The 22537-nt window shown below is 39.0% G+C and overlaps 1 protein-coding gene across 10 annotated transcripts; it reads left to right on the forward strand.

Moving 5' to 3' along the window:
- Positions 1-1165: 1165 nt before the first annotated feature.
- LOC110443499 (mannose-1-phosphate guanyltransferase alpha-A-like) lies at positions 1166-22125 on the forward strand. 10 transcript variants are annotated; one of them, XM_021487749.1, is made up of 14 exons: positions 1166-1251; positions 4532-4629; positions 4976-5079; positions 6540-6732; positions 7235-7294; positions 7878-8008; positions 9501-9512; positions 11900-11941; positions 15980-16057; positions 18454-18504; positions 19132-19276; positions 20114-20206; positions 20663-20834; positions 21858-22125. In XM_021487749.1, the coding sequence occupies exons 3-14, from the start codon at positions 4985-4987 to the stop codon at positions 21956-21958; spliced, it is 1173 nt and encodes a 390-aa protein (XP_021343424.1). In that variant the 5' UTR covers positions 1166-1251; positions 4532-4629; positions 4976-4984; the 3' UTR covers positions 21959-22125. The 10 variants fall into 10 exon arrangements, with proteins under 10 accessions (XP_021343424.1, XP_021343423.1, XP_021343415.1 ...); XM_021487748.1 differs by lacking the exon at positions 1166-1251 and adding an exon at positions 1567-1675; XM_021487740.1 differs by lacking the exon at positions 1166-1251 and adding an exon at positions 1693-1842 and having other exon boundaries at positions 15980-16094; positions 18491-18504.
- The last annotated feature ends 412 nt before the right edge of the window (positions 22126-22537 follow it).

Below are 22537 nucleotides of genomic sequence, written 5' to 3' on the forward strand. Positions count from 1 at the left end.
TATATATTTACTTAACATAGTTAATTCTTTAACGTTCGTTGTGCTTAATAATTGAATCAGCTTGAAAACAGATGGTTTTTTCCAGTAGTACAATTTTATACGTCTTTCTCTTAAAACTTGATAAAATGGACAAATGAACAAAANATTGGTATAAAGGTGTATCATAGTTATATGAATAATCGATTAATTTTAGAGATATGTTCTGAAGACGCTTCTTCATATGTTGAGTTATATTCACACACGTATGCCACGCCGCCGATCGTAATGATAAATTAATCATAACTCGATAATTTTTTCAAATATCGAGCTGAAATTTGGAATATATATCAATAAAAGTCTAACTAATAACATATCCTCTGATGTCGCTTACTTAAGCGAGTAATTTTAAAGATATTATCTGGCGACGCTTCACTATAAATCGATAAAAATTCAAATCAACATAACTCGGGTCATTTTATCAAATTGAAATTTGGTACAGGTGTATTCTAGTCATATTAACAACATTTCTTCTGATGTCGCTTACTTTATTCAGTATTTTAAAAGATTTTGTCTGGCAACGCTTGTTGTCACTTGAAGACGCTTTTAAGGAGGACCGCCTCTGGGTGGTTTCGGATATACCCTTTATATACGGGGTGACCACTTGACCTTTGGTTTTGTTCTTATCGTTCTTCTTACTTCGACACTGGGTTTTTTACGGCCCATATATATGCGTGTTCTCATTGCCCTAGTGCTGTGATTCTGCTCTTGTGTTTTGTCCTGTTGTTCTGTGACTATTGTATCACCTCTTTTGAGCAATGTGCGTATAACGCCTAACCTCTGGTGTAAAGGATGGTGATATTGGAAGTTCAGGTATTGGTCCGTATGGGTCTTATTTCTATAGACCAAATACCTTCACAGTTCCGTCTTCTTTCTTTACCAGTAGAGTGTCTAGAAAGGGCAATGTACCGTTGGTTTCTGCCTCACATGTAAATTTGATGTTGTTAATGGCATCTATAGTGTTGATATGTGTGGTCAAATCTTTCTGTGGCCCCTTCTAGATTATCTCAAGTATGTCGTCAACATAACGTCTCCGGTAGAGGCTATTGGTTCTTGCTCCAGATATTCCATGAACAAATTGGCAACAATGGGAGATACTGGACTACCCATAGCGGTGCCGAAGCGTTGTTGATAGATGTACATGTTGTTCCGGAAACTAAAATATGTTGTTGTGAGCACAAACTCCAGCAAATTCATGAGGTCACGAGTCTAAAGGTTTGTGTTTTTGAGCCAGTATCTGTCTAATTCTAAGTGCGTCGTCATCGGGTGTGCTAGTAAAAAAAGGCAACATCAAGTGTTAGCAAAGCGTAGCTGAATTGAGTCATTTCGGTACATAGATAACAACTTGTGTACATACGTTTCCAGCGTAGCCGAAATCGACATCGATTTTATGGACAACTCGTACACATATTCTTCTTCTTTATTTTACGGGGGCTCCATCAATGTTGATGTGTATGCCCTTGACATTTTACACCTTTGTGTGCATACGCTTCACTGGTCATTTGTCTAATGTACATATATCGTACTAGTCATCGAAACGTCATATAGAAAATGTTATTGGTTGTTCAAACAAGAACTTCTCATAATTAATAATCATAATAGAACGAAAACATTCCGACCCCCACTTTCACTTCTAATAGTAAATACTGCTAACCATTACTTATAACATTATTACAGGTATAAAAGGAGCTTTCATGTGCTGGTCTCCGAATGAAAATCCAGAATGAATCGAGGGAGATAGACCTATGGCCTATATTATAAGCTTATCTTCACGCCTGAGTGCATTCCGGGTTTTGTCCTCACCCGGTACGGCTTCCGCTTTAACTTTTAACACAGTCTAGTAAACTTCCGGAGGTTTGGTACTGACACGTTTACTTCTATAGATTAGTAACCAACCGACAAAAAGATGCTGAAGACAATTATCTTGATCGGTGGTCCAATGAAGGGTAAATTTATATCGTCGTCATATATTCTGTGAAGTCACATCACCCGAGTTGGATACAAACCCGTGTTTCATGTGCTGAATTCTACAGTGTTGTTATTACGGCCGACATTTACTTGGCTACGATGTTTTCTTTTCTAAGTTAACTATTCTTTCTTTTTAGAATTTTAACCGTATGCGCCAGTTCTTATATAAGATTAAATGTCACGACGGGCATAACCATCCGCGCATTGATGGAGCACCACTTTGTAACAGGAGCGTTTTGGGCCCAGTTTGTCCGTACGTCAAACTGCACCCCGACTCGCCCTGCAGATCAACCCAGGTTCGATGAGTAACTTGTAACTGTTTTAGAGGGAAAACAAACGCCTTGCAATAAATTAACAATTTATTATAACATAGGTATTTACAACAAAAAATACATAGAAAACAATTACAATAGCCTAGGCCTTGCAAATACATGTAAAGGTTGACCCCCCCCCATACTACCTATGACCTAACTATATATACTCTGAAACTAACGCTGACCCCTATATCCCGACGCAGTCGCTATCTAAAACTCCTAACCTAACCTTTAATATTCCTGACGAAAAAATGTGACGGCACACAGGAACCTAATTCATCTGACTGCCCTGTATACGACACACCACCCCAAATTTATCCCACATTAGACAATACGAAACTAAAGGACCAATCACAACAGAGGATTCACAGAAGCACACAGGTACAGCGACTACAGACAATGCATGATAAAAAATAGACCTCAGACAGGACACGTGAACAGAAAACAAAGGTCAGGGTGACACAGGTTCACTGACACACATACACAACTTACAGACATACCACAGAACTAAGCTTACAACCCTGTTAGCTTAATACTGTCGACGAACACATATATTTTATAACGTCCCCCGCTACACTAGTAAAGCCTCTGATCACAAGTAAAGTATTATTCAAAGACCCCAATTACATCATAACATGTCACGATGTGTAAAAGAGATGTGTATTCATTAAGGTGGCCTTACAAGCGTCCGCTGCAGGGAATTTCCCTTAAGCTCAGCGGGTCAGAGAGACAAGGGTTGCGGGTTCGAGCCCCAGCAACGGCACTATCTTTATCACTATTCCTCGGCCTACTACACATGCATCCTCAAAAAACCCAGGGGGTACGCTCACTTTCACTTAATATACCCCTGGAATGTCATTGCAAACTTGAAGGCATGCAGCTACAAATTTGATTGGTCTTCGGTAAAAAAAAAATGACCAATCGCTAGCTTGATACATGCAATCCATTGACGATTTCAGAGAAACAACACCCAACTTCAAAGCCAGTATATCTTACTATTACGCGGCCGACAGATTCTTTTCATGTACATCAAATAATCAAACTTGTCTTCTGGTCTCGCCCACAAGGTTGAGCACACACTGAGCCTTCAATTTTGTTCTGACACATTCCAGGGGTGCAGAAAGCGAAAGTGAGCACATCTAACCCCTGGATTATCGAGGATGAATTACATATATAAGGCTTATATCTTTTATAAAAATCCCCTGACTTTAACACATCAATGTCTTTTGCGATCAAACTAAATGGTACAAAATGATATATCTAAAGTTCATCTTTATATCTAGGTCATGCAGAGCTGAATATTGATTTTACAAGCTGGTTCTTTTACATCAAAGTTTTTGATGTATGCTTGGCAAGGAGATACAGAACCTTGGTTGTAAAAGTGTTGTCTTTGGGGGTGCAATATTAAAAAAAAAAAAATATCAGATCCTTTTTTTTGTTTTTGACAGGTACACTATTTTGTCCCTTGTTTTCCAGATCCCTAAAACTATATTTCAGTGTTGACAGGTACATGTTTCTGTCCCTTGTTCTTTGAGACCCCTTAAATTTTTATTTCTGTGTTGATAGGTACACAATTCCGTCCCTTGTCCCTTGAGATCCCTAAACCTTTATTTCTGTGTTGACAGGTACACAATTCCCTCCCTTGTCCTTGGAGATCCCTAAAACTGTTTCTGTGTTGACAGGTACATGATTCTGTCCCTTTTCTCTGGAGATCCCTAAACTTTTATTACTGTGTTAACAGGTACGCGATTCCGTCCCTTGTCCTTGGAGATCCCTAAACCTTTATTTCTGTGTTGGCAGGTACACATTTCCGTCCCTTTTCTCTGGAGATCCCTAAACTTTTATTACTGTGTTGACAGGTACGCGATTCCGTCCCTTGTCCCTGGAGGTCCCTAAACCTTTATTTCTGTGTTGACAGGTACGCGATTCAGTCCCTTGTCTTTGGAGATCCCTAAACCTTTATTACTGTGTTGACAGGTACGCAATTCCGTCCCTTGTCTTTGGAGATCCCTAAACCTTTATTTCTGTGTTGACAGGTACACAATTCTGTCCCTTTTCTCTGGAGATCCCTAAACTTTTATTACTGTGTTGACAGGTACGCGATTCCGTCCCTTGTCCTTGGAGATCCCTAAACTTTTATTTCTGTGTTGACAGGTACACGATTTCGCCCCTTGTTCCTGGAGATCCCTAAACCTTTATTTCTGTGTTGACAGGTACACGATTCCGCCCCTTGTCCTTGGAGATCCCTAAACCTTTGTTTCCAGTGGCCGGTTTCTCCATCATATACCATCACATTGAAGCATGCAGCAAGGTAAAGTATAGTTTCAACATTTTCCACCTTAAATTGAATGTGAAATAATAACACCTATGATTTGATAACATCTAAATGGTTGGTTTTGTTTTTATGCCCCCTTCGATTTTAGTGGAGGAATCATTAACTGTTTACGTTGCTATCTTCAATATTTTACAATGAAAAATTAGGGGGGTTAGTTTTCACACAACAAAAAGTTAAGGGCATAGGTTTTTCTGGAACAAGAAATAAGCAAAGTCCTTGTATGGTAGTTTTTTCATGAAAAATAGGTAAGTCACTAAGTGGCTTAGTTTATTTTTCACTAACAATAAGTGGTTTTACAGATATATAATGATCTTTTCTACAGATTCCAGACATGAAGGAGGTGATTTTAATTGGCTTCTATCAGCCAAACGATGCTCTCACTAAATTCATCCACTCAGCTCAAAAAGAATTTAAGTTACAAGTGCGGTAGGTATATTTTATCCTCACCAACATTTGATCAGAAGATATTTAATTTTTAACTTACGGAGATGTCCTGTTATTGCAAACCTTGTGTATTTATACAAATTTGAAAATTAACAAAATTTAATTAGATAAATATGTTATTACCTACAAGCATTTAACGGGGAACCTTTATATAACTGTAAAATGATTGTGGTTGGGTGGTGAAGTGGATAACACACTGGCCGTTCACCAAGGCGACCAGGGTTTGATTCCCCGATTGGATGTGAAAAGGTATGAAGTCACCTGCCAGACCACATGGGTTTTCTCCGGATACTCCAGTTTCCTCTCCCATATTAAGACCCCTGCACGCTTACATCCGGGCCAACAAGAGTGATTATATACTATAAGTTACATTAATTGTTTCGTAATTGTTTCGTAATTGTTGTAAAGTTACTTCAGTTTATAAAATACAATTGTAATAACGCAGGGCCAGACAGTTGTTTCAACCCCAGACCTTCTGCACTCTAGACAGACACTTTACCAATTGAGTTACCTGGTCGCCGCCGATGGACCCAGTTCCATAATCTCTGTATATTTCACCACCAGACTGGCCTTATTTCTTCCACTTTTAGCGTATCTGACTGAAATCAGAGTACAAGGTACAATAAAGTGTAAGCTTATGTTATTGTAAGGTGTACATGTCTGTCCACCATTTTTCCTCTGTCTACGTTTCAAATGAAATATTATCAGACCATGGCCAATACAGTTAAAGTGAGTTACCTGAATTCGGTGTGAAAAACAGGCTTTTCATTAACTTTTATTTGAACAGATCAACTGCTATTTTTAACTGGCCATCTTTTGTAATACTATATATAGGAGATACATGATGTGCCAATCTGATTGAAATACAGCTCCTCATTATACTGTGGTTCTACTCTCATACGACAGTAGAACGACAGGATAATGAGGAGCTGTATTTTAATCAGATTGATGATGTACATAAGAAGAAAAGAGCTGAACCAGTCGTTTTAGTCTGCTGCCTGTTCCTAATAAAAACTCTCAAAATACCTTGACAAAAATAAGGGTATACCTTTGTGACCCATGGGGGCAGAGGTGTTAGTCTATAGTTGAAAACCCTCAAGGACAGTGTGATGAGGCCCAATAGGGGGTGATTGAAATCTTTTAAGACTTCTTTAAATGTGGCTGGAGATATTATGATTTAATTTTGTTTGTTTGTTTGTTTGTGTTTTAATTTACATCCTCTTAACAGCGATGGTAATTTAAGGATATGCCAGGTTTTGGTGGTGAAGGAAAGCTGGAGTACCTGAAGGAAAACCACCGACATGTGGTCAGTACTCTGACAACTGCCCCACGTAGGCCTCGTTAATATTGTAAGGAGTAGCATACTTGTGTTGTGGAATGTAACCTTTTTATATTGATTTGTCACTAAAGAATTATTCTATCAATCAATCTCAATTTAACAGGTATCTGCAAGAATACACAGCGTTGGGCACAGCTGGTGGACTCTACCACTTCCGAGACCAGATCCTGGCCGGGAACCCTGACTTCTTCTTCGTGATGAACGCCGACGTGTGTGGAGACTTCCCACTTAAGAACATGTTAGACCAGCACAAGAAAAGTCCCGCCAGTATCTGTGGTACAATATTATGTACCGAGGTAAGCGAATCACAATGACCCGTGTCATGCATAGAAAGTACCCAGATAATTTTGTTGGGGGTTTGTTTTATGCATGACACCAGTAACGACAAATAAAAATCTTCTAACTTTTTGCACCAAATCAAATTCATGGGTGTATTTCCAGGTTATGATTCTTAAAGAAATTTGTGATAAATAACATGCACTGTAGTTTAACACTTTCTGAATTAATAGTGTTTCACTCTGTTTAGATAATCTTTATTTATTTTACAACAATTATTAAAAAAGTTAAAACAACTTATATTAAGTACTCTTGTTGATCCGTATGGTATGTAGCATGAACATGGACACAATTTCGGTGGAAACTGGAGTATTTGGAGAGAACCCTCTGTATATAAACTTTAAAGCTCTTTTGAAAGAAAGCTTTGATCCATCAGGACTGAAGGGAATTGATCTTGGCTGGTAAATACGACCCCTAACCGTTGTATTGTTTCATTCCTGTCTTGCTCTGGTTGTGTTTCAGGCTACGAGGCAGCAATCTCTCAACTATGGCTGTGTGGTCGACAATAAAGATTCCCACGAGGTAAGATGTGTATCTCCACTGTCGAGTTTACTTACTGCACCTACCTGTTTTGCCTCTTTAAAAGATCCCTCTCCCACTGCAAGCAAAACTAAAGAGACTTTCACTGTAGTTTTTGTCTCGCGGCGACTTAGTAGTGGAAGTGAAATTTAAGGTGTTGCTTTTCCGGCGACTGCGGCGTCGACATTAAGTTATAAATGGTCACCAGTTGTTAGCGGTACTTTCATTCCCCCCACCAATGAAAATCACTATATTCCGTGTTTGCGTATTGCAGAGTTATCTGCTCTTGTGAGCAGGTATTGATTGTTACTTCATTTGTTTGTGAGAGTAACGGCATCAATTTTTGAGAAAACGACGTAATTTTCTCACATAAACCAATGACGTAACAATCAATACCTGCTCACAAGAGAAGATAAATCTGTAATACGCAATGACGGAATATAAGTACACTTGTATAAGAGGTCAACTGTCTAATTAGGCCTCCCACCACTAAAATTCCCAAGACCATCATTGTATATCACCCGGTTTTAACGGCCACGAAACATTGACCCGGTGTAAGTAACAACAAATTACATTTACATTGCAGGTCCTCCATTATGTGGAAAAACCTGAGACATTTGTTAGCACGGCAATCAACTGTGGTATATATCTGTTTTCACCGGGAGTCTTCGAACCGCTACAACAAATCTTCAAACAACATCTTCAGGAAAACTACAAGTACGTACCTTGTATATGATTATATCAAGAGGAAATCGAGCGAGCGTTGATTGATTAGGATACTTTCTCTCGAATTCTTTTCTCAGTATGATCTACTGAGATTGATAACGAGTAGGCAATAGTCGAGATTTAGCTGTCGAGAATGGATATAAAATCTTGATGTCTTATCGCGAGTTGAATAATTTATTTTTCCCATAAAAAATAAGTAAATCATCATTTGGGGTAAAATCATTATTTGGGGTAAATTATTTCACATACATTGTGAAGTTAGGCAAAAAAAATAAAAAAAATGGGAAGAAAAAAACCTGATCTATGAAAACTTATAGCAAATTGCCTGCAAATGACAAGATTTGCTTCCAACCTTTCGAAATATCCTCATCTTAGCTAAAACGTAGTAATAATTTTTAAAAAAAGACTGTTTGGTTTCTCAAAAGTATATCCCTGTTTAAAATAAGTAAAACATAACATTTGAAAGTCTCGCATAGAGAAACAACCAAAAAATACTACATGTATGAATCTTTCTCAGCTGTTTGGGAAGGACAGAAAATCTCAAACCAATGGCTGAAATTTTCAATTTCTTTATAGCTCCAGATTGTGGGGAATGATAATTTTTCTATCACACATAAAAAGGAACTGAATATATGCCAACCATTCTGCTATAATATGACGTCATCTATTGATAAAAAATGATGTCACTCATTTGTTTCCATGGGCTGATAGAGAAACAATTGACGACTAAAAAATGACATTAATTAGTGAAATGTATAAGAAAATGTCAGTTTGGCCCAAATTACAATATTTTCGTTTGCCATTTTCCGACTCAATTATTTTTTGATCTGGTAGTTTGCAAAGAAGTTGAAATATTTCATTTGATATATCTTTTAAATAATTACAGAATTTCAGAAGTGATTCTCATGATCATTTTATCATATGTGTTTAAAATCTTCCACAGAATGAAGAATTTATTATAACTCCTGGGCAAATTTAACTAACAATGAAGTTTTGATTTATATTTTATAATAACTTATTTTTTTGAGTCCATTGTAGAGGAGCTCTATCAGCTCCTGTATTGGAAACTGACTTACTTTAATTTTAAATCAAAAGCATACAAAGTATGTGTATATTTCTCCTCGGCAAGAAATGACAGTTTAAAATGACATCTTTTAAGTTGTTCTTTTCTGTTGAAATCATCAGAACTCAAAATATAGGAAATTGACCAAATTCACAAATTAGAAATATTCAAAACCAGGAGTCCTTATCTGAAGTCTCCCTTCCAAATCAGAAGAGTTGACAAGTTTTTTATCAACCGTTAAATACAATGAAATAGAAATTGCTAATCAAAGATTTTTTGTAGGGATACCTTTTGTCGATCAGTCGTTTAATGGCAAATAGTTGATATCTTATTGGAGGCCTTATTGATAGATATAAATTATAAATATGACATTAATAATCACTAAATATTATTGATGAATTTGTTTACTTTTACAAACAGATTGAACTCATGGTAACGTTTACTCTTATCACTGTTGTAACTAACACTAACAATTACCGGTAGAGTTATAGCTGAGCTTGTTAGTTTTAACGGAGAGCATGGACTCCTCAACTGTGGAAGTTGTTTCATTTTTATTTGTTGCTAATTAAGCTGTCACCACACTTGGGTCTTTTGTTGTTGAAAGAACCATTATGGTCAGTACGAACAATAGTTTTATATATATGTAATGAACAGTCCCATGGTTTGATGTTTTCGTACACATGCTTTAGAAGTCCTTGATACTCCAGGGGTTAGGCTCACTTATGCTTTCTGCACCCCTGGAATATGTCATGGCAAAATTGAAGACACTTAAAATGGCCAGCTATTTGATCGGTCTCAGGGGGGAAAAAACCCATACCAATCGCTAGGCTGATCACCTGTCCTTTAAAGAATACAGAGAATCGAAGTGGCACATGACTTAAAAGCCAGTCAATTTTACAGTTTCGCTGCCATGCAATTCTTTTGATGGATCAAAGAATCAAACTAGGCACCATTCGCTTATCCTAGTTGAAATGGTACAGGAGGCGCAGAACTATTTCACGATAAACGAATGCACTTGCACTATTCTATAAGCGGAGCTAAAAATGCACAGTTTTGGTGAATAAACAACAATGTATCAAGAATATTACAAATGTATACCCTTCTTTCACGCATCCACTGAATTGCATGACGTATCTGAAAAACTACATGTGGCTTGACATTGTTTGAGAAAGAAATAACACAAACTAGCAATAGTCAGTATTTTAGTTTCAGTCAGGTACGGTCTGAACCCCTCAAATCTACACGTGCCGAATATTTCTGAGGTCAGCCTCGGTTCAGATCGGTGCCTGTGGTTTTCTTTACAGGTTCAACCGTTTCAACTGGTTGAACCGGATACGCGAAGCGGGCCCTAGTCTTTTTGTATCATCTACAAGTTGATGCACACTGAGTGTTTGATTTTTCATGATATTTTCCATGGGTGCAGGGAGCATAATTTAGCGTAACCCCTGGGATGTTGAGGATGGGGCTATGCTTTGTCCATAGATGTGTGGGGGGGTGTGCCCGTCGGCCCATGTGTCTGTTTCCGGAGCGTACTATGATCACTGTTTTATGTATGAAAATAAAATTTGATATGTACATACATAAAGAGAAGGTTGTGCACCAAAGCATACCCCAATAAGTACTTATTGTACAGACTAGGGACTAGCTATATATAGTTATGTAGGTACAACATGAAAAGTTGCTGTCTTGCATACCGAAGTAAGGTCATCACAACTCCTTCTGACTTTTAGCCTTTTATCTCAGATGCAGAATAATAGGTTTCCGGAGCATATCTCTGCCACTGTTTCAAAAGTTCACATATCACTTGAATATTAAATATGAACACTGTGAAAAAGGGTTGTATTATGTATGAACACCCTAACCTCTATGTGACATTTGACCTTGATTCTAAGTACCAAAATGTAGGATTCACTGGGCCGTATCCCATTCAAAGATTAAGGTAGAGAGATCAAGCTTGATGTGTGTGTATATCATAGTAAAGCAGCATGTTACCATGGGAACACAGCTGTCTCTATTCTGTATTTGTTTCATGTATTAGCATAATATGCAGAGCTATCCATGAGGTCCTCACTTCGTAATTAAATGAAGAAATAAATACAAGTATTGGTACACCAATACAACTATTGGGCCAGGGGATCCAACCTCTGGTGGTTAGAGGTCGGCCATGGTGCCGGCTGAGGAATCTGAGGTGGATACCAAATTATTCTCGTAGAGCTCCATCAAAGGGAGGTAAATACAAGTAGGTAAGGGATGAAGCATCAACACAGAGGATTCCGTAAATGTAAGTTTAAAGCCGTCTGAAAAATGTGAAAGCTACGTTTACAGAACCCTTGGTGTTGACTAGGGCTGCAACGGTATACCGTGTGACAATATATCGCGATATTTTTAATATGGTAAGATACACAATGTTTTTTGGGAGGTCACTATTCACCTATGATATCTTTCAAATTTTGTCATTTCTAGATTTATCCTATGCATATCCACTCCAACATGGAGAATGATGGCTCAAGTTCACCAAGCATGTCGAAAGTTGTAAATTGTGTAAAATAAAGTCATGCCTGTTTTGGACCAAGTCTTTTTCCAGTTGTGATATTGCCATTAAAAGTAACACGTCTTTTCGGTTTGCTTCTACTGTTACTATAAGTTTCGTGATACGTATCGTATCATGACCACAGTATAACAATACATATGCTATTGTCATGTACTGTATTGTTGTAGCTGTTGACCCTCCATCACTTACCTACTTGTATTTGTAACTAAATGAAAGAAAATTGCCATATCTTTGTTTTCTTTGTAATGTTGTTGTTGTATTCCCGCAGTTCTGTAGCGGGAATGTGTGATGGGACGGCCTTCACAGGATGGTAACTTGCCTTAAGCACTTCCATTTGTCTGTTGTTCAGCGGCATGCTGGTGAATGGTTGAGTTATCTCCCTTCCATTTGTTTTGTTGACTCATCTCGTTCAACCCATCTTCCTCAGTTTTCTATCTCATTAAAAGGCAATGTTCCCATGAGCAAATGACTTCATGAATTTACACTAAAATTTGGTTGCCAACTTTCTAGGTTTTCAGTAAATTTAATTTCTGTTTAGAAAAAAGTCAGATTTTTTTCTTGCAATGTGTGCACATTATTATAAACAATAGTCCATGTAGGCAAATATATACGGGAAAAAAATGAAACCATATATCCAAACACATGCAATTTATTGATAATTCAGGGAAAACAGACAATCAGATAAATTCACCATATTAAGCTCATTCATCCCTGAAATTTCATCATGAACCATTCCAACCTTTGAATTGGAAGAGTTCAAATGCATTTTCAGGGGTGAATGAGTTAAAGCTACTGACAGTGATAGATAGTTCAACTATTGGAATACTACAAATACAATTGATTCATTTGTTCACAGCTTGAAGGGGACTACCATAAATATTCATGTATTGAGCGCACATGTGTATAACGTGCAGGAAGATTTTGGGTGGATTTGTTTTTTAGTATTACCTTTTTTTTTCTTCAGGAACAAAATGTCAAGCTATACTTATAGCATGGCAGGTCACTTATGAAAGTAAAGTAAATATGTAAAAGCATACATGAAAAAGGTTATGGCCATTTGATTGAGTTTCACTTTGTTGGGGACCTTTGTCATATATTCTGACACCTACAATTTCCATTTCTTTTATGCAAGTACCTCTTGAGATAGAGGTTTGTGACATGATAAAATTAGTCTACAAGTGTTCCATTATAAACAGACTTAGTAAGATCATATCCCACATTAAGACCCATGCACACTGACATCTGGGCCAACAAGAGTAATAAATATAAGTTTGTAAAATAAATAAAGTTTATATATAACAGAGTTATTGCCCTTTCTTCATTGTTTTACACCAAATTTTATCCAGAGATTGCCTGCAAAACCCTGCTTTGTTTTAATTTTTCCCGCTAATGAAAGAGAGGTTATTATCAACAATAAATTGATTATGTACATGATGGTGGTCATTTTGTTGTTTGGGGATTTTGACCCCTCTAATCTAAAAACTTAGCATGGTAACTGCCATTTCCATATTCAGAAGCCTCAAATTTAACATCAAAGGTTGTGTTACCAAATTCTACTAAGAAATATCTTTTTCAAATATGCATATATTGAACATTCAAATTGTTTGAAAATGTTATTTTATCCCCCTCGTTGTGGGGAAATTATATATATACACTAGGGTTAGCAATTTCTGTGTGCCCCTCTAGATCTGACACAATTGGTTTCAGAACAATATCTATACATAAAAGAAGAGTTAATACTGCAAGGGAAATATACTGCAAGGGAAATTAAGATTCAAGTCAAGTTCTGTCGCAAGAGTGATGTGAGCATGTTTTCATATAATTAATGAGACTGATAATAATTAATGGTTTACTTGGTGTCCATTCAGTCCGTTTAAAATCTCAAAATTCTTAAAAGCCATATTTGATTTGCAGTTTCACGTTGACCAAGTTCAGAAGGTAACGCTTACGTATTGGCTAGTCGATCGCGAGCTACATTGTATTTATCTGCTCAGCAAAACTCAGCAATGGTTCACAGCTGAATTCCAAAAATTTGCTTGCAATATTTTTTATATTGATGCTTTTTTCTTTGGGGTCTGGTTTGTGTCAATAGCTCAGGCTTAATTACCAATGGTTTTAACCCTTTCACCCCTATGTAACTTTAATAAACTCTACCATGAATTGATCTGGATAAGTCCATTATGGTCTACAGTGGTGAAACGGTTAATGAACAAGTTCATAGGTTTTCATGATCACTTACCAGGGATAAAAAAAAATTAAGGTAACAGTTTTTTTGTTGATGTGTGTACAGGCACATAGCAGGCAGGAAGCAAAGAAAAGCTTAGAATTTAAGATAATTTAAGATAATGAGGTATAATGCTTTATTGACAGAAATCTGTGTTAACTCTGATCGAACGTTGTTGACCGATGCAATTTTTAACATTGATTGACCATTTTTGACCGCTATGTCAACTGACATTGACCACTGTTGACCACTGTAAGTGATAACTGTGAATGACCATTGTCCATCACTTAGGTATTGTTGTTTACCAGTATAAGTGTTAAATGTGATTGACCATGTTGACCGCCGTGTTAACTGACATTGACCACTGTTGACCACTGTAAGTGATAACTGTGATTGTTGTTTACCAGTATAAGTGTTAATTGTGATTGACCATTGTTGACCGCCGTGGTAATTGTGAATGACCATTGTCGACCCCTGCCAGTGATAACTATGTATACCTCAAACATTTATTAACACTGTTGGTGATGTGCATGATTTTCTTCAAATTTTTGTTCGACAGCTGAGACTCCCTCAAGATATTCCAATATGTTGATCTGCATGTAATACAATCAGTTTTGTTGCTGGCATGCCAAAGCTTAGTTATCACTGTCTGAATGTAAAAAGTAGCATGATCCCCTTTTGATCAAAGAGTTTTCATAAACCAACTCACTGTTACAGAGAAATGAAGCCGATTACTGTTGTAAGAAAATGATATTTGATTGATGTAGATAAGTTTTATGTACATTCAAGATGTAGATACTGGCAATATATTTCTGTATATGCAGTTTATATGTCATATGTTACTCTTCTCAACTCATATCCTTTTAAATGTTCAGAAGTACCGATAGTTCAATCCCATCAACCTAGTAATTCAAACTCCAATCCCTAATTAACTATGTCCTTGAATTCCAGTGACTCATCCCCAATCACCCTAGTAAACTCTGCCCTTGGGCCCAGTGACTCATCCCCAATCACCCTAGTTAGCTGTCATTTGGCCCTAGTGGCTCATCTCCAATCACCCTAGTTAACTCTGTCCTTGGGCTCAGTGACTCATCCCCAATCACCCTGGTTAGCTCTGTCATTTGGGTCCCAGTAACTCATTCTCCACCACCCTAGTTAACTCTGTCCTTGGGCCCCAGTAACTCATCCCCAATCACCCTAGTTAGCTCTGTCTATTGGCCCCAGTAACTTATTCTCCACCACCCTAGTTAACTCTGCCCTTGGGCCCAGTGACTCATCCCCCCTAGTTAGCTGTCATTTAGCCCTAGTGGCTCATCTCCAATCACCCTAGTTAACTCTGTCCTTGGGCTCAGTGACTCATCCGCAATCACCCTAGTTAACTCTGTCCATGGGTCCCAGTAACTCATTCTCCACCACCTTAGTTTACTCTGTCCTTGGACCCCAGTAACTCATTCTCCACCATCCTAGTTAACTCTGTCATAGGGCCCCAGTAACTCATTCTCCACTTCCCTAGTTAGCTCTGTCCATGGGTCCCAGTAACTCATTCTCCACCACCCTAGTTTACTCTGTCCTTGGACCCCAGTAACTCATTCTCCACCACCCTAGTTAACTCTGTCCTAGGGCCCCAGTAACTCATTCTCCACCACCCTAGTTTACTCTGTCCTTGGACCCCAGTAACTCATTCTCCACCATCCTAGGGCCCCAGTAACTCATTCTCCACCACCCTAGTTAACTCTGTCCTTGGACCCCAGTAACTCATTCTCCACCATCCTAGGGCCCCTGTGACTTATTCTCCACCACCCTAGTTAGCTCTGTCCCTTGGGCTCTTGCGAGTCACCACCTACAACCAAGCTAACTCTGTCCTTGGGCCCTATTGACTCACACTCCACCCCAAAGTTAACTCTGTGCTTTGGCCCTTAGTAACTCATTCCCTTCCTCTCTACCCGAATCTGTCCTTGGACTCAAATGACAGGCTTCATAATTTTCCACCTGATACATTAATACAGAATTATACGGAATTATACAGAATCATACAGAATTAATCATTTCAAACAATTTACTGTTTCAAGTTTTAAATGAGTATCACATCCTTAAAACCTTACAATCTGACAACATCTTTTTCAGCTATGACCCAAATTTACCTTCTAAGGAGATGATTCGTCTAGAGCAGGAGATTTTTATACCACTCGCAAACACAGGCAAACTGTATGCTCACCACACTGACCGATTCTGGAGTCAGATTAAGTGAACAGGGTAGGTACCAGCCAATCACTCAGAACCTTTGTACTGTACGCTCACCAAACTGACCGATTCTGGAGTCAGATTAAGTCCTCAGGGTAGGTACCAGCCAATAATTCAGAACCTTTATACTGTATGCTCACCGCACTGACCGATTCTGGAGTCAGATCAAGTCCTCAGGGGAGGTACCAGCCAATCACTCAGAACCTTTAAACTGTACGCTCCCCACACTGACCGATTCTGGAGTCAGATTAATTGAACAGGGTAGGTTCCATCCAATCACTCAGAACCTTTGTACTGTACGCTCACCAAACTGACCGATTCTGAAGTCAGATTAAGTGAACAGGGGAGGTACCAGCCAATCACGCAGAACCTTTGTACTGTACCCTCACCACACTGCACTCAGAACCTTTATACTGTACGCTCCCCACACTGACCGATTCTGGAGTCAGATTAAGGGAACAGGGTAGGTACCAGCCAATCACTCAGAACCTTTGTACTGTCCCCTCACCACACTGACCGATTCTGGAGTCAGATCAATTCCTCAGTGTAGTTACCGGCCAATACCTCAGAACCTTTATACTGTGCGCTCACCACACTGACCGATTCTGGAGTCAGATTAATTGAACAGGGTAGGTTCCATCCAATCACTCAGAACCTTTGTACTGTACGCTCACCAAACTGACCGATTATGGAGTCAGATTAAGTGAACAGGGTAGGTTCCAGCCAATCACTCAGAACCTTTATACTGTGCGCTCACCACACTGACCGATTCTGGAGTCAGATCAAGCCCGCAGGGTAGGTACCGGCCAATCCCTCAGAACCTTTATACTGTACGCTCACCGCACTGACCGATTCTGGAGTCAGATCAATTCCTCAGTGTAGTTACCGGCCAATACCTCAGAACCTTTATACTGTGCGCTCACCAAACTGCCCGATTCTGGAGTCAGATCAAGTCCTCAGTGTAGGTACCAGCCAATCACTCAGAACCTTGATACTGTACGCTCACCAAACTGACCGATTCTGGAGTCAGATCAAGGCCTCAGGGTAGGTACCAGCCAATCACTCAGAACCTTTATACTATACGCTCACCAAACTGACCGATTCTGGAGTCAGATCAAATCCTCAGGGTAGGTACTGGCCAATCACTCAGAACCTTTATACTGTTCGCTCACCAAACTGACCGATTCTGGAGTCAGATTAAGGGAACAGGGTAGGTACCAGCCAATCACTCAGAACCTTGATACTGTACGCTCACCAAACTGACCGACTCTGGAGTCAGATTAAGTGAACAGGGTAGGAACCAGCCAATCACTCAGAACCTTTATACTATACGCTCACCAAACTGACCGATTCTGGAGTCAGATTAACTCCTCAGGGTAGGTACCGGCCAATCACTTAGAACCTTTGTATTGTACCCTCACCACACTGACCGATTCTGGAGTCAGATTAATTGAACAGGGTAGGTTCCATCCAATCACTCAGAACCTTTGTACTGTACCCTCACCACACTGACCGATTCTGGAGTCAGATCAAGGCCTCAGGGTAGGTACCAGCCAATCACTCAGAACCTTTGTACTGTCCCCTCACCACACTGACCGATTCTGGAGTCAGATTAAGGGAACAGGGTAGGTACCAGCCAATCACTCAGAACCTTGATACTGTACGCTCACCAAACTGACCGACTCTGGAGTCAGATTAAGTGAACAGGGTAGGTTCCAGCCAATCACTCAGAACCTTTATTCTGTACGCTCACCAAACTGACCGATTCTGAAGTCAGATTAAGTGAACAGGGGAGGTACCAGCCAATCACGCAGAACCTTTGTACTGTACCCTCACCACACTGCACTCAGAACCTTTATACTGTACGCTCCCCAAACTGACCGATTCTGGAGTCAGATCAAATCCTCAGGGAAGGTACTGGCCAATCACTCAGAACCTTTATCCTGTACGCTCACCAAACTGACGGATTCTGGAGTCAGATTAAGTGAACAGGGTAGGTACCAGCCAATCACTCAGAACCTTTATACTGTATGCTCACCAAACTGACCGATTCTGGAGTCAGATCAAATCCTCAGGGTAGGTACTGGCCAATCACTCAGAACCTTTATACTGTACGCTCACCAAACTGACCGATTCTGGAGTCAGATTAAGTGAACAGGGTAGGTACCAGCCAATCACTCAGAACCTTTATACTGTACGCTCACCAAACTGACCGATTCTGGAGTCAGATTAAGTGAACAGGGTAGGTACCAGCCAATCACTCAGAACCTTTATACTGTACGCTCACCACACTGACCGATTCTGGAGTCAGATTAAGTCCTCAGGGTAGGTACCGGCCAATCACTCAGAACCTTTATACTGTACGCTCACCACACTGACCGATTCTGGAGTCAGATCAAGTCCTCAGGGTAGGTACCAGCCAATCACGCAGAACCTTTATACTGTATGCTCACCACACTGACCGATTCTGGAGTCAGATTTAAGTCCTCATGGTAGTAGTCCGAATTATTCTGACGTTTTATCAACTTTTTTCATATCGGTCTGTCGTCGATTAACGTTGTTAATCGACAACAGACCGATATTAAAAAAGTCAATAAAACGTCAGAATAATTCGGACTATCAGGGTAGGTACCAGCCAATAACTCGGAACCTTTATATTACAAAGCCTTTACTTTACCAATATTGCCATCAAAGAATTATAAATGCACAGCATCATAATGAATGTCAAATTTATGGGCAGTATAGCATTAAACAATACATAATGTGACAGGGGAAGCTACTCTAATACTTGAAATACCCCTTTTAGTCAGCAGCATCATGTTTAATAAAGAAGGGAGAATACTCCAGGTAAAAAACACCTTTGAGTGGAATTCTTCTATGCAATATTAAATTATGCAGTGGTACCCTTTACCTTAACTGATAAGTTTAATCAAATTTTAATTATTATACGCAAATTCTTCTTATGTGTAAAGATTTTATATTAGTCAATCAGATATACATTTTGTATATCAAGCAATTTTCTCTTTTTGCGACAGAGCTGCTATTTACGCAAATAGACATTACCTGGCTATATATAGAACTAGTCACCCGGAGAGGCTTGCTAAAAGCAAAGAAGATTGTCCTACAGTCCGAGGAGATGTGTATATACACCCTACGGCACAGGTCCATCCCACAGCTGTGGTAAGTACAGTTCCACTCTACAGTGAATATGCAGGTACCCTTAATGTTGACAGTAATCCTGATTTGAAATAGGCTGACTTTGAAAATTACCCTGGGAGTCAAATATATCTTCAAAGTAAGATTGTCTTGAAAGTATTGCTGGTTTTGAATATAAGCCTGGAAGGCCTTACCAACAAACGAAAATAAGCCGCGGCTCAGTTTCGAAATTTTAGGGTATTTAAAAGCAACAGAACTGGACTGGGTCGATTGGTTAGAGCGTCCATCTAGAGTTTAGTGGTCCCTGGGTTGGAATCTCGGTTTGGCAGTGCAATTTCTTACTGCATCATTTTCCACATTTCCGAGTATGCCTGTGTTTATCTAGCAGATGACCTGTTACAAGTTTACTTAATCAACTCATTTCAGTGTTAACACATGGTATTAATCACCGGTGAGTAATACACAGTAGTGACATGGAATGCCTGTAGGCCTACATGCACGGTGAATCGCAAGGAAAGAAAAAGGTCGCTAAAACGAACCGTACGCCCATCTTCTTTGCACGATCACTATATTGCACTGTTACACCACACTGTCGCCCGTCGCTAGGGCATTGGGAAGCACCCTTCCATCGACTTGATGTTAGAATGTGAGATTGTGTAATGAATAATTTGTTTCAACTAATCAGATTACAGGATTTTCACTAGAGGTAAAATAATTCAACAGTGATGTTGATCCTGTTTCAATCATTGTTTGTAACAATATTTCACCGAAACTTTAAACTTCAGCTCCAATGAAAATAAATATGATTTTTATTTTTTAAACATTGATTTTGGTCTTCAACCATTGTGCTGTGGTTTCTAGCTGGGACCTAATGTGACAATCGGAAAACACGCCACAGTTGGAGAGGGAGTCCGTGTGAGAGAGTCCATCATCCTGGAGGGAGCTTCACTTCAGGTAGGAAATATCGCAGTGAATTCTGGAGGAAGTTTTTAGATACCATCTTACTCCCCTGATAAATACAATTCATAACACAATGATATGACTTCAAGTCAACATTACAATGACTTAATGTCAACATAACAATGACTTCACGTCAACAAAACAATGACTTCACGTCAACATTACAATGATTTCACGCCAACCCTGAATTTAGCCTGTAACGTTAACATAAAACTGTTTATATGATACACAATGGGAGAACAGGGTAAGAGAAAAAGAGACATTCACCCCCTTGAGGGTGAGGTAAGGGATTCTCAACCCTTGGGGAAAAAATTCTTAAATTGCAAAACACATCCTGTCATGGCGATCTAGAGATACCACTTGTTTCATTAGTCAAATTTCACATAAAAATACTTTTTATGTGTAAGTGAATTGAAACCTAAAACAATACGTTTTTCTCCTCTGTTTCAGGACCACTGCTGTGTGCTGCACAGTGTGATAGGCTGGAACAGTACGGTGGGTCTGTGGACACGGATAGAGGGAACACCAAACGACCCCAACCCCAACAAACCCTTCGCCAAGATAGAGACCACCTCCACATTTACTTCAGAGGGCAAACTTAATCCCTCTATAACTGTTATAGGTAAGTATATAGTAGGGCTGCAACGATACATTAACATGACGATACAATACGTATCACGATACTGTGGTCACAATACAATACTTATCACAATATATATAGTTACAGTAGATGTCTGGAAATAGACTTAGTGTAAAATGAGCATGACTTAAAAGTTTCGCACAATTCACGCCTTTCAATGTGCATGCTGAGCTGGCGCCGTCATTCTTCAGAAATGACAAAATCCTGAAAATATTGTAGGTGTATCGTAACCTCCCAAAAAGTATTGTGTATCGTACTGTAGAGGAAGAATTATGAAATTTAGCAGAAGGGTTTACTGAGTGTTAAACTTCAAAAATCTTTTTCGTCCTGAGGATTGAAATTTCTCGGTTTGCATCACACATGAGGGACCACACTTTTTTACCGTAAAAACAGGTTGTAATGGACTGTGCCATCATCAGAGGCACATGAAACATGTAAAAAAGATCAATGATGTAACCCAGGCTACACTACAGAAACTGACATTGCCATGGTGATGTTTTCAGAAAAATGGCCCATGGGAGCTCAAACTTTCTCTAGCTTGTTCTTTTTTGGCCAGTTTCACAAAGCTGATATTTCAACACCAATCGCCAACTCTGAATAAAAATGAATAAACTCTGTTACTTTCAGTACTCAAATTTCGTGTTTGAACAGGGTTTGATATGTCAGTAGAAATGGAAAATTATTGTTTTCATTGCAAAAAAATAATAATTAAGCTACCCGTCGATTTTAATTAAATTTTCTTTTTGGAGTGAAAGCGTTTTTTGAAAGTGGGTTTACAAATGAAAACAACTTGTCTTACGATGTATTAAAATTTGTTTCCACCGGATGTAAGGCGACACCTCGCCTCAGCTAACTTCCAAAACGCAACATTGCAATCAGAGTTTATTACCCTTATGAATTAAGCTAGGACGTCTCAGTATGAGATTTTGTCTCGCGCCATTATACTTGGCCTTATTCCTGCCGTTTACTGTAATGCTAATTATTGTGTCCCTTTGGTGTTGACAGGATCCAATGTAACAGTACCATCCGAAGTGATGATCCTGAACTCCATCGTTCTGCCCGACAAAGCTCTGAGCGGCAGCTACAAGAACCAGATCATCTTGTGATTCAGATTCTCATAAATACTTTGAGCATTTCCAAACTGGACCTCTACCAGAACTGGATCTGTATCCAAAATGGACAATCTTGCATAATTATATATATTTATTCATATCAAAAAGGGTTTCAAATATACTTGCTTCTAACATACATCACAGATTAAAGGTTTTTCATGATTGAACTTTCAGTGTTTTTGTGTTTGTTAGTTAATATTCATCTGCGAGTTCAGCCCGACTTTTCATTCACATACAGAATATATACATGTAAGTATGTATGTTAGGCTGTAGCACAGCCTGAATTTCCATAAACAAATTTATACCAGATATAGGCAAGATCCAATATCCTGAGTTTTCATTCACAGGTATATACCTGATATAGAGAAGAGCACAGCCTGAATTTGCATTCACCAATATATATATACTACATGTAGATAAAGGCAAGCTATCGCAGCCTGAGCCAGATCAGTTAATTTTATTTGGCCAATAATTAGGAACGCTTTGATTTTCATAAAACCTCCTTCTTTTTTCCAGACTAAAGAGTTACCTTCCTTGGCACACATTCATCTTTTCATTTGAAACTATTCATTT

Source organism: Mizuhopecten yessoensis, unplaced genomic scaffold, assembly GCF_002113885.1.
Source record: "Mizuhopecten yessoensis strain PY_sf001 unplaced genomic scaffold, ASM211388v2 scaffold716349, whole genome shotgun sequence".
Classification (NCBI taxonomy): domain Eukaryota; kingdom Metazoa; phylum Mollusca; class Bivalvia; order Pectinida; family Pectinidae; genus Mizuhopecten; species Mizuhopecten yessoensis.

Bases quoted from the DNA above. Each gene is read 5' to 3' on its own strand.
- LOC110443499 (XM_021487740.1), top strand. From the start codon at position 1,782: ATGGCCTATATTATAAGCTTATCTTCACGCCTGAGTGCATTCCGGGTT. The intron at 6,733-7,234 runs GTAAGCGAATCA...GTTGTGTTTCAG, and splicing joins GTACAATATTATGTACCGAG to GCTACGAGGCAGCAATCTCT. The intron at 20,207-20,662 runs GTAGGAAATATC...CCTCTGTTTCAG, and splicing joins TGGAGGGAGCTTCACTTCAG to GACCACTGCTGTGTGCTGCA.